Genomic DNA, 24,156 nt, shown 5'->3' on the forward strand with positions numbered 1-24,156 from the left:
GATGCTTTATGGGTTTATCATGATGAAGTCAATGGCAGAACTATATAGGAAATAAGAGTAGTTTGGCCTACAGATCTACTATTTAATTATATGTAATTAATAAAATCCTAAAAAATGTTACTCTCTTTGTCCCAACTCCCAACTTAAATGTCTTATTTTGACTTTTGTATTATTTCAGTCGTAATTTTGACCGTAAATCGTTGCGTGTGTTATAAAATAATTGATGTACAAAAAAGGATAGATTGAACTTTTAATATATTTTTCATTTATATAACTTTCATTAGGTATTATATTATACAAACAAAAATACTTACGGTAAAAGTAGTTATAGAAAAAAGACCTAATAAGTCAAATTCGGACATTTAAATTAAAAGGGGGAAGTATTTTTTTTTTTAACTTGTGTTACTGGTTAAATAAACGAGCTTAAAGTTTGGTATGCAAGTTTGATTATGAAGTTTGGTCTGAGATTGAGTACGTCTTAAGTCTAAACTCGGCTAGGATCGAGCTTTTTTATCAGCCAATGTAATATAAGTTTATGACATGCATGTAGTTGTGTTTATTTAATCCTAGCCATAGGTTTTATACAATTTTTTATGGATGATGATATGATAAGTCTATATATCAACTCTTTATACCACTAATTTATATTTTATAATGTTACATATATTTGATGGCAAAAAATTAAATATAAATTAGTAGTAGGGTATGTTTGGCAAAATTAGTTATTAGCTGGTAGCTGATAGTCGGAAACTGTAGCTGAAAGTTGTTAGCTGAAAGCTTTTTAATATATATTTAAGTGTTTGACAAGGTAGCTTAAACTTTTAATAAAATGTGTAAAATAGACTAAAATGGACATGAATATTAAATATAATAACATAGTGATATATATGTATAAGTTCTATTTTACTTAAATATATAAAAAATAATATTTAATTGTTTCTTATTTATGTATAAAATATACTAAACGAAAATTTAACTGCATTTCTAATACATCTAAGTAGAAATACATGCAATTTTCTATTAATTTTTATTTGGAGTATCAAAAGAAAATATATATAAATATATATGTCACTACTAGTGTCAACAAAGAATTACCACAAACATTTAAAAAAAGTTAATATCACAAATTGGCTGCCAACTCCGAAGCATTGCTACAGATGTCAGTATGTAAGATCACTTCTATGGTTATTTATGTAATTATCTTGTGAAAAGCTTGTAGGCACCTCAAAAGGCTTATCCATGTAGCGTTTAAACTTGAAGCTTATTCTATGAATTTAAAAGCTTGAAGTTCTTTTCAGCTTTTTGTTGTAAATGAGTTTTTTGTTAAAAACTAAAAGTTTAAAGCTCTTAAAAGCTTAAAGCTCTTAAAAGCTTTAAAAGCTTCTTACCAAACATACCCGTAGTACATAACTGCTAGAGGTGATGTACATAAACTAATGAAGTTTTTCGATATAGGTTATCTGGGAAGTTGAATGTTTTGAAAATGGATACAATTTAACTAGAGTAGATATGAGGTTAACTTTTGCGGGTTCGTTGAGTCATACTAATCTTGTTTATTGTAAGTTTTGGCATTTGCGTGTGGATTTTTGTTTTTTGAATGAAAAAATGCGTTCGGTACAGATGGCATGCAGTGTTGGGGACTTTGGGGCGCGCACATAAAATTTCCACTTTTTTGTTCATATCAAATTACGGGCCCTTTTTTTTTTATCATTAAATACTGAGTGTATTAAGTGGCTGAATGCATTAAGAATATATGTATGTATTATATAAAATATAAGTAATTGACGATTATTTTTGTTTATTAAATCAAAAAATAAATATAAAATTCGACTGAATGATTTTGATTTCATTCTCGTTAAGCATATAAGTTGATGTTAAAATTTTGATTTCATTTTGATCGTTCCGGACTTTTGATTTGTTCAAAAACATCAACTTAAGTTTTGTTGTTCTCATCGGCCTTAAACATGTTAGTCTCTTCTACGTAATAATCTGAATAGGAAAAACTTTTATCCATTAATTTATTGGTTTATCAAACTAAAAAAAAAAAAAAAACAAAATAAAGGCTATTGTTTTTTACTATTAGATTTACTTTTAGTATATTGAGATAACAATGAACATTCATTGAGACACAATTAGTTAGTTGAGAATTTAACAATGAGGTTTGTGCACGTCCGTACTCAGCTCGTTCAATAATTAATAGCGACTTGAATGATTGTTGACTATCATTTTTGTGTTAAAGTATTAGTCGATATTTTTTATTCTAGAAAAAATCGAGATGAAACTAAACCATACATACTTTAAAACTAATTCAACCAAAAATTATATGTGTGAAAATGCGAAATTGGCTTTAGTTCATTTAATAGTAATTGACATATCAGAGTGCAGACTTGATCACACCACGTCTTTGTCATCAATTGTTGTTTTTCTATATTATTATTCCGTGCAGTATTACATGAAACTTTAATCAAAAAGTTATCTTTGTATAGTCGTTGTAGCTTATAAAGAATACTCGTAATAGGTTGACAGTACGTGTTGGTGGTAAAACAAATCTTCAAATACAATCAAAGTCTTCAAAGTGGTCTACTGGACTATTGGCTATGTTATAATCTAAAAAGTACGGAGTAGTTAAGAAAAGAAATTTTTGAAAACGATAACAACACTTTTATTTAAAAAAAGTATTTTACTAATTTCAATAACTTGATTTTTTAATAATTTTTTCTTAAAAAAACTTCTGGTAAAAATATAAAATGTGGTGTTAAGTTATAACTTTTTAATATGTGAAAGAGGTATTAATTGAATCAGAATACACGGTATAAATACTTCTAAACAAATAATGTGATGTTAGTTGTAACTTTTTAATATGTTTTTAATATGTGAAAGAGGTATTAATTGAATTAACATACAATGTATAACCTCTAAACAAATACCCCTAAAGACATCATGAATTGCTAGTTTTTACAACCTCCAATAATTCACTTGAGATTCAAACCTTGATAAAATGCTGTATCAACAGGACACTAATCCCTTGGGCCTCACGAGACAATCTTGATCAATCAGTTTGTTAAAATAAATAATGGCCGACTTTTCTTAGATAAGTCATCGTACTTCCTAGTTAGCTCAAGTGGTTGAGCATCTGCCTTACAAGCAGGAGGTCTTGGGTTTAAGATTTGGAAAATACATAGGAAGTCTTTCTATGAAGGTTTGGCTTGGGTATACCCAGGTTCAAGTCTAAGGAGACAGGGTTTACCCCTATTGATCGTCGTGCCTTCAGGCGGATTAGTAGGGGGTTTTCCCTCCATCGGGTATTTGAAATAGGCATTTCTACTTCGAGGGAGCTCTCTAAGGTATAGTAGACCTCCCGTTGTCAAATCGTGACACAAAATTCTCAAGCGAAATTCACTTTAAATTAAAGATAAGCCATCCGTTTAGTCGTCTCGTCAACGTCAACACAACATATCATACCTCCCGTACTCGAATCCATTTCCATGTGGCAATCATCCAACGGTTATGAATAACCCCAATCACTCGCAGGTTGTTCGTACGTACGTTTCTCTTATAAAACCTCTTTTGTCACGAACAAACTCACCACCACAATTTCGACCTATAATAATCATTTTCATCAATTAATCAAACACTACTACTACTGCACCTCCCCTAAAATCACATGATATATATTGTATATATCATTCATTCATTCATCACTTTTTCTAATAGCTAGCTAGTAGTACTATATATCCCAGCCGATATATATATATATTATATATATATATGGTTGTGTTTTGCTTTTTGGTGGATCAAACTCGAAAGATGCGAAGAACAAAGCCCGTGGCTGGATCGTGTTCGAGATGTGGTCGAGGTGCTAAAGTTGCGGATATGTTGACAGCTACACGATTTTGTTACATCCCAGTTTATTGGAGATCTTGGAAGGCTATTGTGTGTACGTTTTGTGGTGCCACTTTAAAAAAATACCGATAGATATCATTTACTCTTTATTTAGTTAATGAATGAAGGATTATCGATCATATACAAAGGCTCGCTTGGAATCTATAGATAGATAGACAGATGGATAAACTAATTAAGGTGATTTGTTCTGTTTAGTTGATACGTACGGGCGGAGATATATAAAACATTAATGATTAGCTGAGTGTCTTTAATTTTTTTGTTTGATGAATATGTGTCTTGGCGACATATACACTAGTCCATGTCCTTGATCAATACAACTTTTTTAACACACTGTAAAAAATGGATTGATGCATAAAGCGATACCGATCTCTTTCCATCTTTTTAGGGTGACAATATCAATACGGGCCAAAAGTCGACCCGATCCAAACTAAACGGGATATACAACAACAACCCAATCCTTGTGAGCGGGTATGGGTGAAATGAGATACTATTTCCAAAACTAAACGGGCGGATATGATTATGTAATCACAGTTGGCCGTTGGATTAATCGGTACTGTTTACGGGTCAAGGCTCGGAAAAGTAGTAATATGGGTCGGACCAGAAGTAATTGTTTTACTTTTGGATGCGTTGGTAGGCCCATTTTTATTTGCATAATTGTGTTCTTGCATACCAGTGGAAAGTTTAGGTCCATACAGCTTACTAGCTTAGTTCTGTATAGTAATTTAAGCGTAAGAAAAGATGAAAGGAGTATATATGAGGTATTTTTTTTCAATGACCCTTTTATCTGCCATTTTCGTATATCACTTTTCCATTAATTAAATGAGACAAAAGCATCTAATTGTAACCAACTATATCAAAATGGTTATCTATTGTAGTGACATATTAAAAAGGTTATTTAATCTAATGGTTTATGTATTTTGGACTATGTAGTGTAACGTGTGACCGGATGTAACCTTAGCCGGTTACCAGCTCAAGGTGGATTCAAATTTGACCTACGTGGCATGCTGACGTGGACATGATGCTGACGTGGACTTACAATAATTAATTTTTATTTATTTTATGAGTAAATTGATGAAAAAAGGAAACAAGAAACGTCACGAGATGCTTGTATTATGTTTCTATTCTTCAAAACATACCAATTTACTTTGGTTCTCTTTTATTTTTGTTTATGCTATCCAGATCTATTTGCCACCTTAATCAGATGGTGAACGTCATGTTTACCAGTGTACCGACGATTTCTTCCCTCCCATCTCTGGTGTACTGTCGTCAAAACCTCCGGCGATAGATCACCTGACGTCAGATCTATATACCCGGCCTGGTGAAAACTCTTACCTCCGACATATGAATCTAAGACGGCGGCAACCATCTATTCCGGCGGCCATATCAATGACGGCAACAACTATCTCTGCTGGATCCTCCATGGCGGCGGCCATCTCCGAGTAGATCAACCATGGTTACCGGTTGGACTTGATGCTTGTGAAACCTCTACCATGGTTAGCATTGATGATTTGGAATTTTAGATGATGATGATAGTGGTAGGAACTTTTAAAAAGTATAAGGGAGAGTCGTAAGAGGAGAACGAAGGATCACAGAGAAGCGAACGCTTTAATTTTTATATGATTAATTGACAAGTAATCAATATGAAAATATAGCAATTATATTATAATCTATGCAGTCAATCATTATACATCTTAAATCTATTGGTCAAATTCATTTTTATGAAGATTTCTTATAACATAGCATCGTAAAATTTTATAATCAGAATAGTCGGAAGAAAATGATGTTATTAGAAAAGTCGCCGGGGAGGATACATGAGTTAAAAGTTTGCATTCATCTGTGCTCCAACGGCTATTGTTTTTATCTTACATGGCCAAATTTGGCGTGACATGAAAGTTACCTGGTAATATACACCACATAGCTCAAAAAACATAGATCATTACATCAAAATATCAAATAGCTATCTTAATACACTACATAATAATTTTGACATAGTTGGTTACATTCAGATGCTTTTATCCCTAATTAAATTTGTTGTTTTATATGGATGATTTTTTTTTTTAACTCAAAAAAGAAAATATTATATTGAAAACAACTACCAAACAAGACGCTAGTTAGTACAATTGTATAAAAACATATCAATAAGATTTTCTTTGAACTTTGCAATCTCGTTGACAACAACGCCAACTTGGAATCCTCCCAAACCACCAAACTTATGTCTCAGATCAGGTTTTGGCTGTCGAGTTAGGTCGAGGGGTCGTACGACCTACCAAAAAGAAATTTTTGAAAATTGGTGTGTAATGTAAAGACTAAAGAGTGCATTAATAGTTACAACTTACATGGAAAGTTAGAATTGATATTTAGGTTCAAGATTTTAATTTTTAACCTACCCACTGCGAAGGCTTGTATATGGCCCCTCCCCCTCACTAGTAGCATGTATATAAATTTAAGCCAACATTTGTCCGTGTAATTGTAAAATCTTATACATAGATATATAAACACTTGCGAATGATAACTAGTCCAATTGATCAGAGTCATTTCAGGTTTTACCCAAAGTTTTGAGTTCGATCTTTAGGGATGACAAGCCTTGGGGTTTTTTCCTCCGAATACTTGTAACGGCTCAGCGGCGGAACTTGAATATCACTACAGGAGGGTCAATTTTTTTCTAAATATAATACATATATATATCTTAAATTTTTGAGAGGGGTAATACACATAAATTTTATTTTTCATCATATAATATTAAATATTTGTTAATTATATTTCAAAATTCTGGAGGGACCAGAACCCCTTTTAGTCCTACTGATCTTCCGCCACTGTAACGGCTCATGGTCAACATCTCGTTGTCTAGGGTACGTGCAAGACTTCACCATTATAGGGTGAGTTTTCTCTGATGTTGCATATTGACTGAATGTTCGGAAAAAAGAAAGATATATAAGTACTTAAGTATCTACAGATCCATTTAAGCAAATGGAGACAATTTGCGCACATAAATTTTTACCATATATTTATACGGGGGGATTCTCACAAGTTAACTCTAACATGACTAGGTAGTCATGTCCTCATGTTAAAGTAATCTTGGCCTTTGAATAAAAATCAAGAGCCAAAATTCAAAAGTACTTGACTCAAATTGAGGAATCAACTTGAGAAAATCCTCGTTCCATACATAAAGATACAATATCTATAAAGCTATTTAACTCTTTAGCTGCATTCATATTCTGCAATGAATACATGACAATAGTTTATGAACTACGAATGGAAAAAGTGAAAAATCTAAAACTGGGCTTATCAAATGGAGCCATTTTTTTTGCCTTTAGAGCTTTTAATATAAAAATAAGTTACATATTGATATTTTGAAGTACCGAAGACCTTAAAGTATAGAGTTTAAATTTGAAGGTCAGTAAATTATTTCACGAATTTTAGACAAGGGTAAATAAAGATAGGTACCGAAGACGCAAAGCCCAAACTTTGTATGTTCAAGAAAAGGAAAGAGATAATACCACTTTTATTTATTTATTTATTTATTGATGTATCATAATATACAAATATCATTTTCTTCGGAAAAAAAAGAAGAGCTTTTCCATTAAAAATAGAAAGATACTTCTTAGAGCACCCCTAATAGGAGTGTATTCACTTGTAGGGGTGTAAGAAATGAATCGGAAAACCGAATAACTGGTCCGAACCACGTCATCTGAAACCGAAAAAACCGAAACCGAAAAAACCGAAAACCGAAAACATAAAAACCGAAGTGTAACGGTTCGGTTACGGTTTTCAATATTCATTACCCGCGGTTAACCGAACCGAATTTTGATATATACCTACATATAATCATATATATGTATATTTGCACATATATGTATTCCATGAATACATCATTTACATAATTACATATCTCTTTAGCTAATTTTTTGTAATTGTTGTCTAAAATATTAACAATTTTACTAACTTTTTTTCACAATCTATGATTAATTTTAGATATTCTAAGTAATTTTCTTATATATACTCTTTTTAAGAAAAGTTGTTAACTTTGTTTAAGATATTAATCAAAAATATTAGTAATATCGTATATTTTAACTAGTAAATCATGATACTCTTAAATGGAAACTTGCATTGCATAAATATAACGTTAGAAAAAGTAATTCACAATTAGATATAATGTATATTTATTTATAAAACTAAATATTAATGTAGTTAAATAACTATTATACATAGAAAAATTAATTAATGCAATGTAAATTGACTATTATAATTGAAAACTTAAACTTTATATTAGCATAACTTTAATAAATGGTTAACCGAAAATAAAACCGAAATTAACCGACTTTTTTGGGTAACCGATTTGCGGGTAACTGAACTAAATGGTTCAAAATTTTTAACTAACCGAACCGAACCGAAATCTGAAAAACGGTTCAAAATTTCTAGCTAACCGAACCGAACTGAACCGTTTACAGTCCTATTCACTTGAACACCATTGAGATGGAAGTGTATTGGTAATGTATTGGGAGAGATTATGGTTGTCACCACGGAGTGTATTGGATTTTTTCACTTTTTTTTAAGGGTTAAAGTCACCAAATTGTAACATACTTTCACAAAATAGTTATTTTATGTAACTTACTTTTTTTGGGGGTTATTTAGCTCATTGTACTTTTTAAATTTACCAAAAAGTATAATGTACTTTAAAAATGATCACTTTATATAATCTACTTTATTTTTAGTTATTTAGGTCATTATACTATTAAAATTTGTCACCAATGTATAATATACTTTCATTAAATAATCTCGATATTTAGATTAACTAAATAAGATACTCAAAAATATACGATAATGCCCTATTTCTTTCAAGTATTCACAAATACACATTAAAATTGCAAACCATGACTTGCGATTTGAAATCTTGCATTATTGCAAAATCGCAAGTCATGACTTGCAATTTTTTTATGAGTTTTTTTGTGAAATTAAAACAAATTGGATATTATCGTATACTATTCATGATTATGAGGTTCTTAAGTTAGTTAAGCTAAATGAATACACCTTTTTTTCAAGATGGCGACTAGGGTTGTTGTTTATGGGTTGCGATTTTGCAAAAAAGTAAGTCATAGTGCAGGTTTTTGCAAAACTCAGAAAGTATGTTCAGAACTGCAAGCCATGACGTACGATATTAATGTGTTTGTGAAAACTCAGGAAAAAAAAAAACAAGGTATTATCGTATACTTTTGATGATTTTTAGGTATTTTGTTTGATTAACCTAAATATCGAGACCATTTGAGGAAAATATATTATACTTTGATGACAAATTTTAATAGTAGAATAACCTAAACAACTAAAAATTAAGTAAATTATATAAATTGACTATTTTTTGAAAATACGTTATACTTTTTGTTAAATTTAAAAAGTACAATAACCAAAATGACCTAAAAGAAAGTAAGTTATATAAAATGACTATTTTCTGAAAGTATGTTACATTTTGGTGGCTTTAACCTTTTTTTTTTTTTAATTCCTTCTCTCACAATTTATTAATTTAGATGGTGGGTGTTGAATGTATTGGATGTATAGTGTATTGGGTGTGAATTGAAGGAATCTATTGCATATTGGAAATAAGTTTTTCAGACTATTGAAATGTATCGGGGAATGACATTCAGAGTCCTCTAAAAGTACTAGATGATAATTTAATAATTTTATAGTTTAGATTAGATTCTTAGAAAGTGTGATAACTTTCATCCCATAACAATCTTAAAAGTAGTACGCATATGTGTGATGAAATCTTTTAGAAAAATATCCAACTTATAACATCATGCATTTTACAAAGTATCTAAACGTTTGACCACTGTATCATGTTGGTGGTGGTGGTTTTACAACAACAAATTTTGAGGTTGGCAATTCTTTTAACTTAAAATTGATTTAGGGATCAAGGACAAAATCACTATACGGATATCTAGTATTCGAATGACAGTCCATATTAAGAGAAGTATGGATTAGCTTATTTTCAACTTTATTTTAGTTTGATTTATATTATAGGAGTATTTGATAAGTTCTTGTTTTGATTACTTATTTTTGTATCTATTAACTTAATTTATAATGAAGTCTTAAAAACGCAGCTTATGAAAAATGAGTTAAGAGGCTAATCCGAACACTTAAAAGACCATTATATATTTAGATTTCTTAAAAAATATACGGATAATTGGCAGAAATCTGGCGGCAACAAGGCAGTCATAGTCTCAGACCAGAGGCTATATGTGTCACACCAACACAACCATGAAAATTTAGAGAGATTTGGTTGTGGGTTCCACACTTTTGTTTTTTTAGTACGATTTTCTCATTTATTTTTATTTTATTATTGTATAAATTGCCAGCCAGCCTAATAAAACCAGCCTGTAAAGAGCTGTGTCTAGTGGCCTGTGGGGGGAGTTCAGCTTCACTTCAAAAAAGCTTCAAACTTCTTCATGCATCTATCATTGTGCTCATTACCATTTTACTCTTTTTCACTCTTCATTTCATTTGAGGTAAAACTTACTTACAAAACTTTTTCTTTTTACTCTCGAATTTCCATTTTTTCACATCCCAATTCACAACCCTTGTCTTTTTTTCGATATTTTTTGAAATGGGTTACTTGAATTTATGCTTATTTGGCCTAAATTTTGAATCTTTAAGCTTCATTTATTGTTAATTAGGGAATTGAAGATTATTGTCTCCATAAACGTGAGTTTCTTGAAGTTGGTTGCTTGAATTTTATCTTTTTACTTGTTGGAAGTTACTTGATTGCCTAAAAGCTTGTAACTTTTTACTGTTTTGGGATTCACTTATCCAGATTTCCAAGAAATTTGGTTTTTTAAATTTTTTTTGAAATGGGCTGCTTGTTTTGTTGCTGTTAAACCCTTTCATAGCTACTTTATTACCTCAAGTTTGTGTATTTGGTTTAAAGTTATTATTTATTTGGTGATATAAGTATTCTTGGTGTAAAGAAATGAGTTCATTGAAGTTGGTTACTTTAGTTCTATCTTTATATGTTTATGTTTATCCATCATTAGCTGCTTCATTTACTCCTGTTGATAGTTACTTAATTGCTTGTGGTTCATCCCAAAATGTCACATATCTTGGCCAAACCTATGTCCCTGATTCACACCAATCATCAATGATTTCCTTAGATAATCAAAAGAAATCGAATACAGTCAATTCCACTTCCTCTGTACCTTTGCCAGTCCACCAATCGGCCCGAGTGTTCACCACCACAACTTCTTATAAATTCGACATTAAGAAACAAGGTCGGCATTGGGTCCGCCTTTACTTTTACCCAATTCCTGACCACAATCTCACGTCAGCTTCGTTATCTGTAGTCACCGAAAACTTTGTCCTCTTGAACAACTACAGTTTCAAAAGCTATAATGGGTCGAGTCATCTTTTTAGAGAATACTCGATAAATGTGACTTCCGATTCGTTGCTTTTAAACTTTGTCCCTTCAAACAATTCAATTGCATTCATAAATGCTATAGAAGTTGTGTCAATCCCTGATGAGTTGATCCCAAATGAAGTAACATCGGTGTTTCCTTCTACCCCAATTAACGATATTTCAAATCATGCATTTGAAACTGTGTACCGTCTGAATATGGGAGGCCCGAAACTGACTCCTCAAAATGATACATTGGGAAGAATTTGGGAAAATGATAAGAAGTATCTTCATGTTAACGGGTCAGCTACAAGTGTCTCGATAAACCCTTCAATGATAAAGTATACTGAAAGAGTCACACCTGAAATAGCTCCGAATTGGGTTTATGCCACTGCTCAAACAATGGGAGATGCTAATGTTGCCGATTTGGACTTTAATATCACCTGGGTTCTTCCTGTTGACCCAGATTTCACTTACTTCATCCGTGCCCATTTTTGTGATATCATGAGCCCATCTTTAAATACGCTTGTGTTCAATTTTTACATAAATGCAGAAAATGCATATTTGGATTTGGATTTATCAAGTTTAACTGGTAACCTTGATGTGCCTTTTTACAAAGATTTTGTCTGTAATTCAAGTAATGATCAGAGTACCTTGACTGTTAGTGTTGGCCCGGATAAGGTTGCAGAAGATGCAAATGCGGTTTTGAATGGTCTTGAAATCCTAAAAGTTAGCAACGAAGCTAGAAGCTTAGATGGGTTTGTTTCAGTTGATAATCTTGTGGTATCCGGGTTTAAAAAGAACAAGCAGAGTGGTGTGATTATAGCAGCTGTTATAGGCGGTTTCGTTGTGATACTACTTTTGGGTTTATGTTATTGTTGCCTGGTCGCAAAAAGGTCCAAAACAGGTCAACGAAAACCTTCATGGCTCCCGTTGCCATTGTATGGGAACTCACTCACTGTTACGAAAATGTCAACCGCTTCACCTAAAAGTGGAACCGCAAGCTGCATCTCGTTAGCTTCGTGTAATCTTGGAAGAAACTTTACATTTCAAGAAATCATGGATGCAACCAACAAGTTTGATGAAAATTTGCTTCTTGGAGTTGGGGGTTTTGGGCGGGTGTACAAAGGGACAATGGAAGACGGGACCAGTGTAGCAGTTAAAAGAGGAAACCCAAGATCCGAACAAGGGCTCGCGGAATTCCGAACTGAGATTGAAATGTTATCGAAACTTCGACATCGACATCTCGTTTCCCTTATCGGGTATTGTGATGAAAGGTCAGAAATGATTCTTGTTTATGAGTACATGGCCAATGGCCCGTTAAGGAGTCATCTTTACGGGACTGATCTACCACCATTATCGTGGAAGCAGCGACTTGAGATTTGTATCGGGGCCGCAAGAGGTCTACATTATCTTCACACGGGTGCAGCCCAAAGTATAATTCATCGAGACGTCAAGACGACTAATATCTTATTAGATGAAAACTTTGTAGCCAAAGTTGCTGATTTTGGGCTGTCAAAAGCAGGACCTTCACTTGACCAGACCCATGTCAGCACCGCCGTGAAGGGTAGTTTTGGGTATCTTGATCCCGAGTATTTCAGAAGGCAACAATTAACTGAAAAATCTGATGTGTATTCCTTTGGGGTTGTGTTAATGGAAGTTATCTGCACAAGACCGGCTTTGAATCCGGTTCTTCCTAGAGATCAAGTCAACATTGCTGAGTGGGCAATGATGTGGCAAAAGAAAGGCATGTTGGATCAGATTATGGATGGAAATCTTGTTGGAAAAGTAAACTCAGCTTCTCTAAAAAAGTTTGGGGAGACTGCAGAGAAATGTTTGGCCGACTATGGTGTTGACCGTCCTTCAATGGGAGATGTTTTATGGAATTTGGAATATGCTCTGCAGCTTGAAGAAACATCATCGGCTCTCATGGAACCCGATGAAAATAGCACAAATCACATTCAGGTTATTCCTTTAACACCAACTGAGCCATTTGAGAACAGTACTAGTATGGTTGATGGAGCCAATTCGTACACAGATGAAGATGCCACAAGTGCAGTTTTTTCTCAGCTTGTTAATCCACGGGGAAGATAAGCCAAATGTTTGTGTCCAAGTTTTCTTTGTTATCTATGTTATATGTACGTTCACATTTGTATCAATCGTTTTAGTGATAAATATACATATATAGGATTATGGGTTCACTATCAACATTAGTTGGTTAAAGATGCTTAAAACAATTGATTTTAGGAATGCTGCACTTCCCGATTTTGACTCCTGCAAATGTTGTACCTTATTTTTTAAAATAACTTATAGTCTTTAACTACTACACGTATTGTATTCATATGTGTTCGGGTCAACATTGGAAGTTAAGACACGATATAAGCGTACCTCGTCTCAAATGTAAAAACAAGAATACATAGTGTATATGCATTAGCTTGGATCAAAAGGTGCAATATGAAGAAAGATAAAGCCACCATGAAGGTTGCTTGAAGGAGATGCTGGCCATTGAAACTTGTTACTCTTCAAATACACCATCGGTAAGTCTCGACACTTTGTTCAGATTCTATTTTGGATATGGCCAATTGGATATGAAGGTCAAAAACTGCAGCCTGATCTTTATTCTAATCAGTCAACTTTTGGTTTAGCTAGAAAGAACCATTGAAGTTTCAAATGTTTAGTTCTAAGGTCATTCAATCCAAATGCTGGTCAAGTTCATGATGTGGCAGCTGACCTGTTGGTAACATTTGATTTTGTTGACTTATTTTTTCATGACAAGGTGTGTGGAAGATGTTATCTTATATGATTATGAAAGAAAATATTAATACTCTAGTAATATTTTCTAGCACAAAATTAGTAGGTAATTTGCTTTCAAAATAAATAATAAAGAGCTGGTCATTCTGTATAAAAATTGGACAAAAAGTAATGGAAAGAGCTGGTTTGTATAAAAATTGGACAAAAAGTAGTTACCTCTTTCTGCTCTTAATGATATGTGAGCATCAATTAGAAACTAAGGCCAACGCTTTTTTGATGGGATAATTTATTGAAATTTCTTGAACATTTCTTCAGGATTTTCGAGAAGAAGATCATCGCAGACCACTATGAGTAGCTACATTAGATCCCTTTCGAATTAGCTGGAGAGAGCATTTGGCGGGATATTTCAAACCTGTAGAAAATAGAAGATAACCGTCTCATCTGGGGGGACACCATAAAGACAGCACTCCATTACATCAAGTGTCTAGAAAACCTGTAAACTGTAAGTTTAACTGTTTGTCTGAATCTTTACTTGCGTATCCAAATCAGAATAATGCTATGTTAAGTTTAGGCTTATGATTATAGAAGTCAATCTAGTAAGAAAGTCATGATAGTCAAGGATGATAGTTTTCGTGTTTCATCAGTTCATTAGTTGTTTTCTTTGTTTATATGACTATATCTTCGATTTACAAGATGGTAGATGAATGAGACTATTGATTTTAACATGATACTCTATTGAAAATTGAATACGATGAGTATGTAATATGAGTTGAATTGTCATTAGATATATCAATATTTTGTAAAGAAATTATAGTAATGCATGCACAAATTGATAAGAATGAAATATGTATATGGATCATAATAACAAATCAAGTATAAGACAAACTTTTTGGTAGGTTAGTCGAATGATTAACTAGTTGGGTGTCAAGTACTAAAAAAGTTTTGCTTTAAGAGCACGTAATAAATGCCGAAACATGTATGAGAATCAAACCAAGTTCTGTACTTTGAGCTATGTATTAGTACTGTTAGACAAGAGACACAATAAGTCGGTAAATGAAAAAAATACAGAAACACAAAATAAAAAGGATGTAGCTTGGTTTTGAGCGATCAAGGTAACTGCTTTAACTCACGAGTAAGAATTGTAGATCTCTTCTATTTGATGGTTTCACACGTGTTTATAGAAATCCTAGATACTAATATACTTGCCTTACAATAAGCTCTCAATTTATAACAGGTTACTCCGTCTACTTATCTAACTGTAAACCCACTTTGGGTTGTCAAATTGTCATCACCAATACTGTGTGAGGTCTTACATCCACTCGGTTCATCACAGTGTAACATAATTCAAAGTCGCACTTAACAATTACAATGTGCATTTCTAATTAGCTTGTGCTGAAAAGGAAAACTTTGAGAACTTGATACACATCGTTAAATGAAAGTAGGTTAATTACAGAAAACAAAGTTTATATGTGGCATAACATGTTTTGCTAAGTTTAAGTGTGTCTTAAATCAAAACGAGAAACATAGACAGTAAATCCTTGACTATTCATTTTGCCAAATCCGGTCACATATAAGCTTATATGTAAAAGTCCCAAAGATGCTTAGATCAATGAATTACAGGGATACTTTTCTTTCCATTTTTGTCCCATATTACCAAAGATACTCTTTCTTAAAGTTATTCGGATTCATACAAATCCAATTCATATTCAGACAAATTGTGATCTGTGACACCTAGCATGCTATAATAGTGTACCTTAGCCCCCTCGAGTTCTATTGTTAGGACATGAAGGAAGATAAAGCTCAAGTAAAGGTTGCGGTGCCAATCAGAGACTTATGGAAAGCCATGTCGAGTGACTTTCAGCACATGATACCTAAAATCTTACCTGCCATCGTGGAGGAAGTTGAGTTGATTGAAGGAGATGGCGGCTACGGAAGCATATTTCTCTTCAAATTCGGTCCTGGTAAGTCTTGAAGTTCTTTTGAGTTTTAGATATATATTGTGGGCATTTAGTGGGATGTTATCTTGATAACTTTCTATATTGTATTAGCCGTACCGAAAATAAGTTACCAGAAGGAGAAGATTGTGGAACTTGATGAATCATTGCGTCAGATGGCTCTTGAAGTAGTGGAAGGAGGGAATCTGGATCATGGGTACTCTTCTTACACAACACATGTCAAATTAACTGAAGTAGGAAAAGCGGAAACACTGGTTGGCGTGAAGGTTGTGTATGAGACCAAGACAGAAGCAGAGGATACACATATGCCTGGAGATACCTTAAAACCATCGCTGCATTACTTTAAATGCCTCGAAAACCATATGTCAAATGGACTGTAATAAGTCACAATTCTGTTTGTGAGACTCTTCTGTATCTTTGGTTGTGTTTTTGTTTCGAAATCTATGGAATCATTGATTTTATTTGATGATAACTGAAGACATAAAATAAAGCCTTCACCTAGTCGACTATTGTTAGACAATATTAGTACATATGTTATAGTATAGGGATATAAAGTGTAACCTTTATCTTTATATATTCATCTTCCCTGATGTATTGTAATATTGTAATATAGATAAGAATATAATCAGTCTCTCTGTCTATCGTGGTATCAGAGCAGCCCCCACCCCAACCCTTTCAGCTGCCACAAAGCAGCAATACAACTCGATTCTGAACAACCTTCCCTATACTTTGACAGTTAGATGTTCAAAATGCCTTTTTGCATGGCGACCTAAGTGAGAGTTTATTTACGCCAGCCACAGGATTTTGTTGATCCTCAAAAACCGGATCATGTTTGTTTGCTTCACAAATCATTATATGGACTTAAGCAAGCTCCGGGTTCATTGGATCTAAAACAGATCCATCCCCTTTTATTTATTCTACAGACAGAAATTGTATATTGTATTATTGAGTAATAGGGATTTTACAAGAGATTATATAGATATTATATTTACACTCTAACCCCTTGTTTAGGGTAACATAATATAAACTTAATATAGTCTAATATCCCCCCTCAAGCTAAGGTCGGGGAGCGTCCTTTAGCTTGAACCTCAAGAATATAAAACGATCCGATGGAAGAGCCTTTGTGAAGACATCTGCGATTTGGTCATGTGTAGAAATAAATTGAACTGACAACTTCCCTTGTGCTACCTTTTCTCGAACAAAATGAAAATCAACCTCTACATGCTTTGTACGAGCATGGAACACAGGATTGGCTGAAAGATAAGTAGCACCAACATTATCACACCATAATGTTGGAACAGCTTTAGTAGGAAACTGTAGTTCACCAAGACGAGATTCAAGCCATGTCAATTCGGCTACAGTATTAGCTAATGCCTTATACTCAGACTCGGTTGATGACCTCGATACAGTCTTTTGTTTTCTTGCACACCATGAAATCAGATTATTTCCAAGATATATAGAAAATCCCCCCGTGGATCGACGATCATCAGGGCATCGAGCCCAGTCGACGTCAGTATAGGCTCGTAAAGAGGAGAATGATGTATCAGTGTAAGCATGCAATTGAGAGCCAGAGTTATGAGATATCAACAACCCGTAATTTGTAGTTCCATGAAGATAACGAAGTATACGTTTGACAACCGCCCAGTGATTGTTTGTAGGAGCATGCATATACTGGCACACTTTATTAACAACAAAGGTAATATCGGGATGAGATAGTGTGACATACTGTAAAGCTCCTACCATGCGTCGATATTTGAACGAGTCATCAAACAAGGCACTATCATTGAGAGATAAGTTAGCTGAAGTTGTAATAGGCGAGGGTACAGGCTTAGAGGAGGCTAGCCCTGAGCGAGACAACAGATCACGAATATACTTTTGTTGTGACAAAATAATATCATGGTTCTGACGATGAATCTCTATGCCCAGAAAATAAGATAATTCCCCCATGTCTTGTAAAGCAAAAGAGTGGCGCAAGCGGTAAACAACATGGTCAATGGCAGTCGGGTTGTTACCTGTCAAAAACGATGTCATCTACATATACCAACATATATAAAAGAACACCGTTAGAAGAAAAAATAAAGAGAGATGAATCAATCTTTGATCCCTCAAAGCCAAGCGCATGGAGAGCATGAGATAAACGTTGAAACCATGCTCGTGGAGCCTGTTTAAACCCATAAAGTGATTTGTGTAATAGACAAACATGATCCGGCCTATACGGATCTTCAAAACCCCGGTGGTTGTCTAAGATAAACCGTATGTAAAAAGGCCATCTGAACATCTAGTTGTCTTAACATCCATCTGTGTGTGACGGCAAGAGAAAGAACAACTCTGATAGTGGTAGCTTTCACCACAGGACTAAATGTATCAGTGTAGTCAATTCCTGGTTGTTGGTTATAACCTTTGGCAACCAAGCGGGCTTTGTAGCGTGTGATAGCCCCAGTCTGATCTCTTTTGAGTTTGTAAACCCACCGACAATCAACAATATTAATGCCATTTTTGTGTGGCACCAGCGACCATGTCCCATTTCTCAAAAGTGCTGAGTACTCCTCAGCCATAGCTTGACGCCAACGAGGGTCCTTGTTGGCAATGGCAAAGGAAGTAGGTTCAGATTCGGAAGAAGTGGTGGTGTGGTAAGAAGATGGATCAAACCGTTGAACCTGTTTAGGATTGGGACGCATGTTAGAAAGACGTGTACGAGTAGTATTCGGGGCAGCCGTAGAAGAAACAAGCTCCGTTGTGGAGATAGATTGGGATACAGATGTATTGATCACATCAGGTTGTGTGTTAGGATGAGGAGATGGTTGTTCAAGAGGTAGAGATGGTTGTGTAAAAGGAGGAGTTGGTGGTGGTGAGGTTGGTGTTTGAGCCGATGTAGGAGAAAAGATATAAGGATTAAAGGATGGGTACGAGGAGAAATAAGGGTCAGGGTGGAGGTGGGTGTCGAAGTTGGAGAATTGTGTATAAATGGAAAAAAGGATTCATGAAAACGAACATGACGGGCAATGTAGACACGGTCGGATTCTGGATCATAACAACAATATCCGTGATGAGAGGTGCTATAACCAAGAAAGACACATGAAGTTGACCGAAAATCCATTTTGTGTGAATTGTATGGTCAAAGGTGTGGAAAACATTGGCAACCAGAGACACGTAGGAAAGAATAGTGAGGTTGGCGACCGAAGACACATTCAAAAGGTGATAGGCCAGAGATGACTTTAGAGGGCATACGATTAATGAGATAAACCGCAGTGTCAAAAGCAAAGTGCCAAAAACGGGAAGGGACTTTGGAGTCTGCGAGTAGAGTAAGACTAGTTTCGACAACATGACGATGGCGACGTTCGACCATATCGTTTTGTTCACTAGTGTGGGGACACGAAATGCGATGAATAATGCCACAAGAGTTAAAGAAGGTGGAGAGTTTGCGAAATTAACCCCCCAATCAGTTTGAACAGATTTAAGTTTGGTTTGAAATTGTCGTTCAACCATTGTGAGAAAACGGGTGAAGATATTATACACATCAGATTTCAGTTTAAGAGGAAAGATCCACATATATAATTATCAACACACAAAAGAAAATAACACTGACCATCATAAGAAGGAATGGGAGCTGGACCCCATACATCAATGTAAACAAGATCTAAAAAACTAGAACTTTTATGATTAGAAGATGATAAATGAAGTTTGGAAGATTTCCCTATAGAGCAAGAACTACAAGGAGATAATGCACTCTTATTCAAAACAAGTAGAATAAAAAATCTGGGAGTTTAGATGTCCCAAACGCTGATGCTAGACATTTAAAGAAGCACGTTAAACAAAGAATGCAACTTTCTTGACTAGTTGGATATAAGGTAGGCGAATGGAATAGAGACCTCCATTACTTAGTCCCATGAGGAGGGTAGTGCGGGTACGGATATCCTTCACAAGAAAATAAAAGGCATGAAACTCAAAAAATTCATGATTATCAAGACAGAATTGTTGAACAAAAAGTAGATTTTTCTTGATTTCAGGTACGTGAAGGATATTAGTAAGAGAAAAAGTTTTATTCGGAGAGTAAATTTTGGAAGAACCAAAATGGAGAATGGGAAGACCCTTACCATTACCAACATGAAGGTGATCAGTGCCAATATATGGTTCAAAAGTATCAAAACCTGAGAAATCTGGAGCCACATGGTTGGTAGAACCAGTATCCGGGGTCCAAGTTGTAATGCCCCGTAAACGAGTGTGGGAATAATTAGCAGAAGGTTGTCGCTGCTGCCTAGTTGTAGGAGGGTCACGATAAAGACATTGTGAAGGGGTATGTCCTATGCCGCAACGATTTCATGTCCCATACACCATGTTTTGGTTTGTAGCCCAAGAAAACTGATTTATGTTAGAATTATTGAACCCACTGCGATTGTTAAAAGTATTACCAGAAGTATTACCACGCCCCCCTCTTTGGTTTTGATTTCTGTTAAAGTTATTGCTACTTGATCTATTTGTGTAAAAAGCCTGAGAATTGTTGGTCGGCAAGGAAGGATCGGGTTGTAGTTGAAGACCAAGTTGACCAACAAGTTGTTGTAGAGCATTTATGGTCTCAGCAGGAACATTGGGTACGGAGGGGGTGGATATAGGAGGGTGGGTAGTAGCGGACATGAAAGCCTAGACAGGGGCAACATCAGGGGCAACTTTCTTGATCAACTATTCGTAATCTGAAAGTAACCCTTTTAGTTCTGAAAAGGCAGTAGGGTGTTGACGTCCAATGATGTTGGATTTTACACCATTGTATTCCTCACGCAGCCCTGAGATGACAAGCATAACCAAATCCTTTTCTTTCATCGGCTCTCCAATGTTAATACCCTCATGTTGCACATGAGGAGGCTAACAGAGTCATAATAACGTCTGTTAGGACAAGGGGTGTCTAATGAAACAAAAAGTCATCATAGGGTGATCTAATAATAATAAAAAGCACATGAACAAAAAATGATAAAATAACAAACCACAGGGTGATATAATAAAATTTTCTCTTATCTTTATATATTCATTCTTCCTGATGTATTGTAATATAGATAAGAATACAATTAGTCTCTTTGTCTATCGACTATGTTCCCAGCCAATGTAAACCAGTTTATACAATTCTAGTCTGATACGATTTTTATTTTTATTTTTTATTTAATAATGAATAAAAACCAAGTTACATCTGAATAATGGGTAAGCGAGCAACAAGCTACGAATTTGATTTATAATATCCTACATGTTACAATTTGCGTAATATTACTAACCAAGAGTTATAATATTTCAACAAATAGTATATTAAGTTTATTTCATAGAAGATGACCAACTGACCTTTAGTTTAGGCGGTATTCGAAGTGATACATCAAAAATGAATATAATCTGAAAGAAAGTGGAAATCAGTCGTATCTCAATATCTATTGGGTCGGATGAAGTTGCACGGTATTTATCATATTTTAACCATATATACTCATATTTGGACAAAGCACATGTCAGGAAAAACTTGTCCAATAGATTTGGACTTGGTCTTTCTAACATGGGCTAGCTTGGATTTTGGCACATGTGATTGTTATTTCCTTTATATTTTTATTTATCTATATTAAAGAGGGTGTGTGCAAAGTGCAATGTATATAGGCAAATATTCAAATACATACAAAATGTACAGGACAGTGGCTATTAGCCAAAAGATGCTTAAATATTAGATTACCAATTAACTAATGAAAGGACTCTAAAGTTTATAATATCTTTTCCAACTAAGTCCTTTTATAATCATATAAATCCAAGTGATTAGCACAACATATACAGGTCTACCTCACCCACATCAAGAAGCAAGCTAGCTAGCTAGAACACAAAGTCTAACTGGTTGATTATCACGTACTAAATAGATCGAGTTGACGTGAAAGATGAAGGAAGATGTAGATCAAATGAAAGTGTCTGTACCGATCAAGGACTTGTGGAGAGCAATGGCAACTGACAATAGATACGTAGTGCCTAAGGTTCTACCAGATATTGTATCAGAAGTCGAGTTACTTGAAGGAGATGGCGGCCTAGGAAGCATGTTAGTATTCAAATTCTGGCCTCGTAAGTGCTCATTTTACCAATGAATTAAGAAACGCTAATTGGTCATAACTAATTTGGGGAGATAATATTCTGTGTTTTGTGTAGATGTACCGAAAGTGAGCTACCAAAGGGAGAAGATCGTGGAGTACAACGAATCACAGTATGAGATTGCTCTTGAAATATTGGAAGGAGGGCATCTGGATCATGGTTTCACTGCGTACACAACTGCTTTTAAGTTAACTGAACTAGGAGAAGCGGAGACACTGATCGATATGAAAGTTTTGTACGAGACCAAACCTGAATATAATCATATTCCTGGAGAGACCTTGAAAGCAACATTCCGTTACCTCAAATCAGTCGAAAACTATTTGTTGAAAGGTTCGCCTTAATTAAAATGTACTGTACTTTGTCAAATTGTTGTTATGCATCTTAATTTGTTTGTCTTTTTTGTTTAAGAATCCATGTATGTATCAAATCAATCAAATTAATAATAAAAGGAACATACATGAAACGATGAGCAAATTCCATTTTGTACATGTACAAGACAACCTACGGGGACGGGACAGTCTTGATCCTACTCTACCTTTTAGTCCTCTTTATTGAATAGTACGTTCAAAACTAACTCATTATTATGTGTGCTATATAATTAAATATATAAACAACTAATCAAAGTACGTACTCCAGACTTTGAAAACCAAAAATAAATAAAATGCCTACATATGTAACAAGGGATCTATCATGAATATTCATGATCCATCTTTATAAATTACTCGTATTATCTGGATTGTGATAGAGTTGTACCACGTCTTACGATCTTTTAGTTGGATGGTAGATCAGATCATGATATGTATTAATGATGATTACTGAATTAGGAAGATAAGCTCCATATCTTCGAGCTCAAATCCAAAAGTATAAAACCCGTCATATACTTGATTCAAATATGAAATCGGCCCCCTAGACGTTAAAATCATTGTATATAAGTCCACCTCCCCAACATCAAGAGGAAAGAACACGCATATATAGACCCTGCTTCTAAGTAATAGCTTAACCTCTAGAAGCGATATACAATTGAAGAAAGATATAGGCCAAGTAAAGGTTGTTGTTCCCATCAAAGACATGGAAGGCCATAGTGACTCTTCATGTACTATAGACACCTTAAATCCTAGTTTTATCCACACCTGACAAAGGAAATTGAGTTACTCGAAGGAAATGGTAGCCAAAAATCTAGTCACATTCACCCGTGTTAAGTATGATCCCATATTCGGTTTATATTGCTGATAATAACAAATACCCTTCCGTCCCATCAAAAGTGTTCAGTTTTGAATTTTCAAAGTCTTTGTCTCGCAAGTTTGACCTTAAATATTTTTATTTATAATGTATATTATTTAATGAAAGTTATATGAGTTGATAGAGGTTTTGATATGTTTTCATTGAATATAACTTTCATCAAGTATTATATAATGCAATAAAAAATGTTTATGGTCAAATATACATAAAAAAAGACTTTGACAAAATAAAATTGAACACTTTTAATGGGACGGAGTTAATAAGAAGTATGCATGGGTGAGAGCTTGGTTAGGTTTACGGGATTTTAGTGACCAGTTGTCGATCTTAACTTTTTCTTACCGTTTTTGTGTGTGAGACCACCAAATGTTCCACTAGTGAGGTAAATTGGTGAACATTGTGGTGGGACAAATGGTGTTGGGATGACCATGCTGAAAACGATTCTCGGCATTCAACCACCACCATGTCAAAAACCAACGCAATTATTCTTTTCAAGCTGAAAGAAAAAATGCCTTTTAAAAGTTGTGTTGAATGATGGATTCCATTTTGTGCTGATTTAATTAACAATTAATTTCCTTACATTACCTTCTGGTACATGATCCAGCGATTTGGTCAGATATTGAAGTTTAAACAATCTATTCCATTTGGTTTGTGTTTCTAGATTTTCTTACAAGAAAGTATTTATGATACTAAGATATAGATAATGTGGTAGAGTGTAAGTTCAACTATAAAAAAAAAAATATTTTGCATATTAGCTTATCCTTATGAAGACCATAAATTCAAGCTCACATAACCTCCTCGCATGTCAAACATTGCTCTATTCAAATCATAATAAGT

At 34.4% G+C, this 24,156-nt stretch overlaps 4 protein-coding genes across 4 annotated transcripts; all 4 read left to right on the plus strand.

The window, feature by feature from the left end:
• Positions 1-3,603: 3,603 nt before the first annotated feature.
• LOC122580387 lies at positions 3,604-4,988 on the plus strand. Its single transcript, XM_043752657.1, has 2 exons — positions 3,604-4,661; positions 4,834-4,988. The coding sequence occupies exon 1, from the start codon at positions 3,769-3,771 to the stop codon at positions 3,973-3,975; it is 207 nt and encodes a 68-aa protein (XP_043608592.1). The 5' UTR covers positions 3,604-3,768; the 3' UTR covers positions 3,976-4,661; positions 4,834-4,988.
• Positions 4,989-10,808: 5,820 nt separating this feature from the next.
• On the plus strand, positions 10,809-13,489 carry LOC122579245 (receptor-like protein kinase THESEUS 1). Its single transcript, XM_043751366.1, has one exon. The coding sequence runs from the start codon at positions 10,862-10,864 to the stop codon at positions 13,373-13,375; it is 2,514 nt and encodes an 837-aa protein (XP_043607301.1). The 5' UTR covers positions 10,809-10,861; the 3' UTR covers positions 13,376-13,489.
• A 101-nt stretch (positions 13,490-13,590) lies between these two features.
• On the plus strand, positions 13,591-16,459 carry LOC122579246 (phytohormone-binding protein CSBP-like). The gene is made up of 4 exons (XM_043751367.1): positions 13,591-14,018; positions 14,348-14,534; positions 15,813-15,993; positions 16,081-16,459. Exons 3-4 carry the CDS (start codon positions 15,816-15,818, stop codon positions 16,365-16,367), a joined length of 465 nt encoding a protein of 154 aa, XP_043607302.1. The 5' UTR covers positions 13,591-14,018; positions 14,348-14,534; positions 15,813-15,815; the 3' UTR covers positions 16,368-16,459.
• A 5,177-nt stretch (positions 16,460-21,636) lies between these two features.
• Positions 21,637-22,549, plus strand: LOC122580245 (phytohormone-binding protein CSBP-like). The gene is made up of 2 exons (XM_043752523.1): positions 21,637-22,056; positions 22,141-22,549. Exons 1-2 carry the CDS (start codon positions 21,879-21,881, stop codon positions 22,422-22,424), a joined length of 462 nt encoding a protein of 153 aa, XP_043608458.1. The 5' UTR covers positions 21,637-21,878; the 3' UTR covers positions 22,425-22,549.
• Positions 22,550-24,156: the final 1,607 nt, after the last annotated feature.

Source organism: Erigeron canadensis, chromosome 8, assembly GCF_010389155.1.
Source record: "Erigeron canadensis isolate Cc75 chromosome 8, C_canadensis_v1, whole genome shotgun sequence".
NCBI classification, from domain to species: Eukaryota; Viridiplantae; Streptophyta; class Magnoliopsida; order Asterales; family Asteraceae; genus Erigeron; species Erigeron canadensis.

What these genes read in the sequence shown, in the direction of transcription:
- LOC122580387 (XM_043752657.1), top strand. Translation starts at nt 3,769, where the DNA reads ATGGTTGTGTTTTGCTTTTTGGTGGATCAAACTCGAAAGATGCGAAGA.
- LOC122579245 (XM_043751366.1), top strand. Translation starts at nt 10,862, where the DNA reads ATGAGTTCATTGAAGTTGGTTACTTTAGTTCTATCTTTATATGTTTAT.
- LOC122579246 (XM_043751367.1), top strand. Translation starts at nt 15,816, where the DNA reads ATGAAGGAAGATAAAGCTCAAGTAAAGGTTGCGGTGCCAATCAGAGAC. An exon ending in TCTCTTCAAATTCGGTCCTG is followed by an intron (nt 15,994 to 16,080) that starts GTAAGTCTTGAA and finishes ATATTGTATTAG; the next exon opens with CCGTACCGAAAATAAGTTAC.
- LOC122580245 (XM_043752523.1), top strand. Translation starts at nt 21,879, where the DNA reads ATGAAGGAAGATGTAGATCAAATGAAAGTGTCTGTACCGATCAAGGAC. An exon ending in AGTATTCAAATTCTGGCCTC is followed by an intron (nt 22,057 to 22,140) that starts GTAAGTGCTCAT and finishes TGTTTTGTGTAG; the next exon opens with ATGTACCGAAAGTGAGCTAC.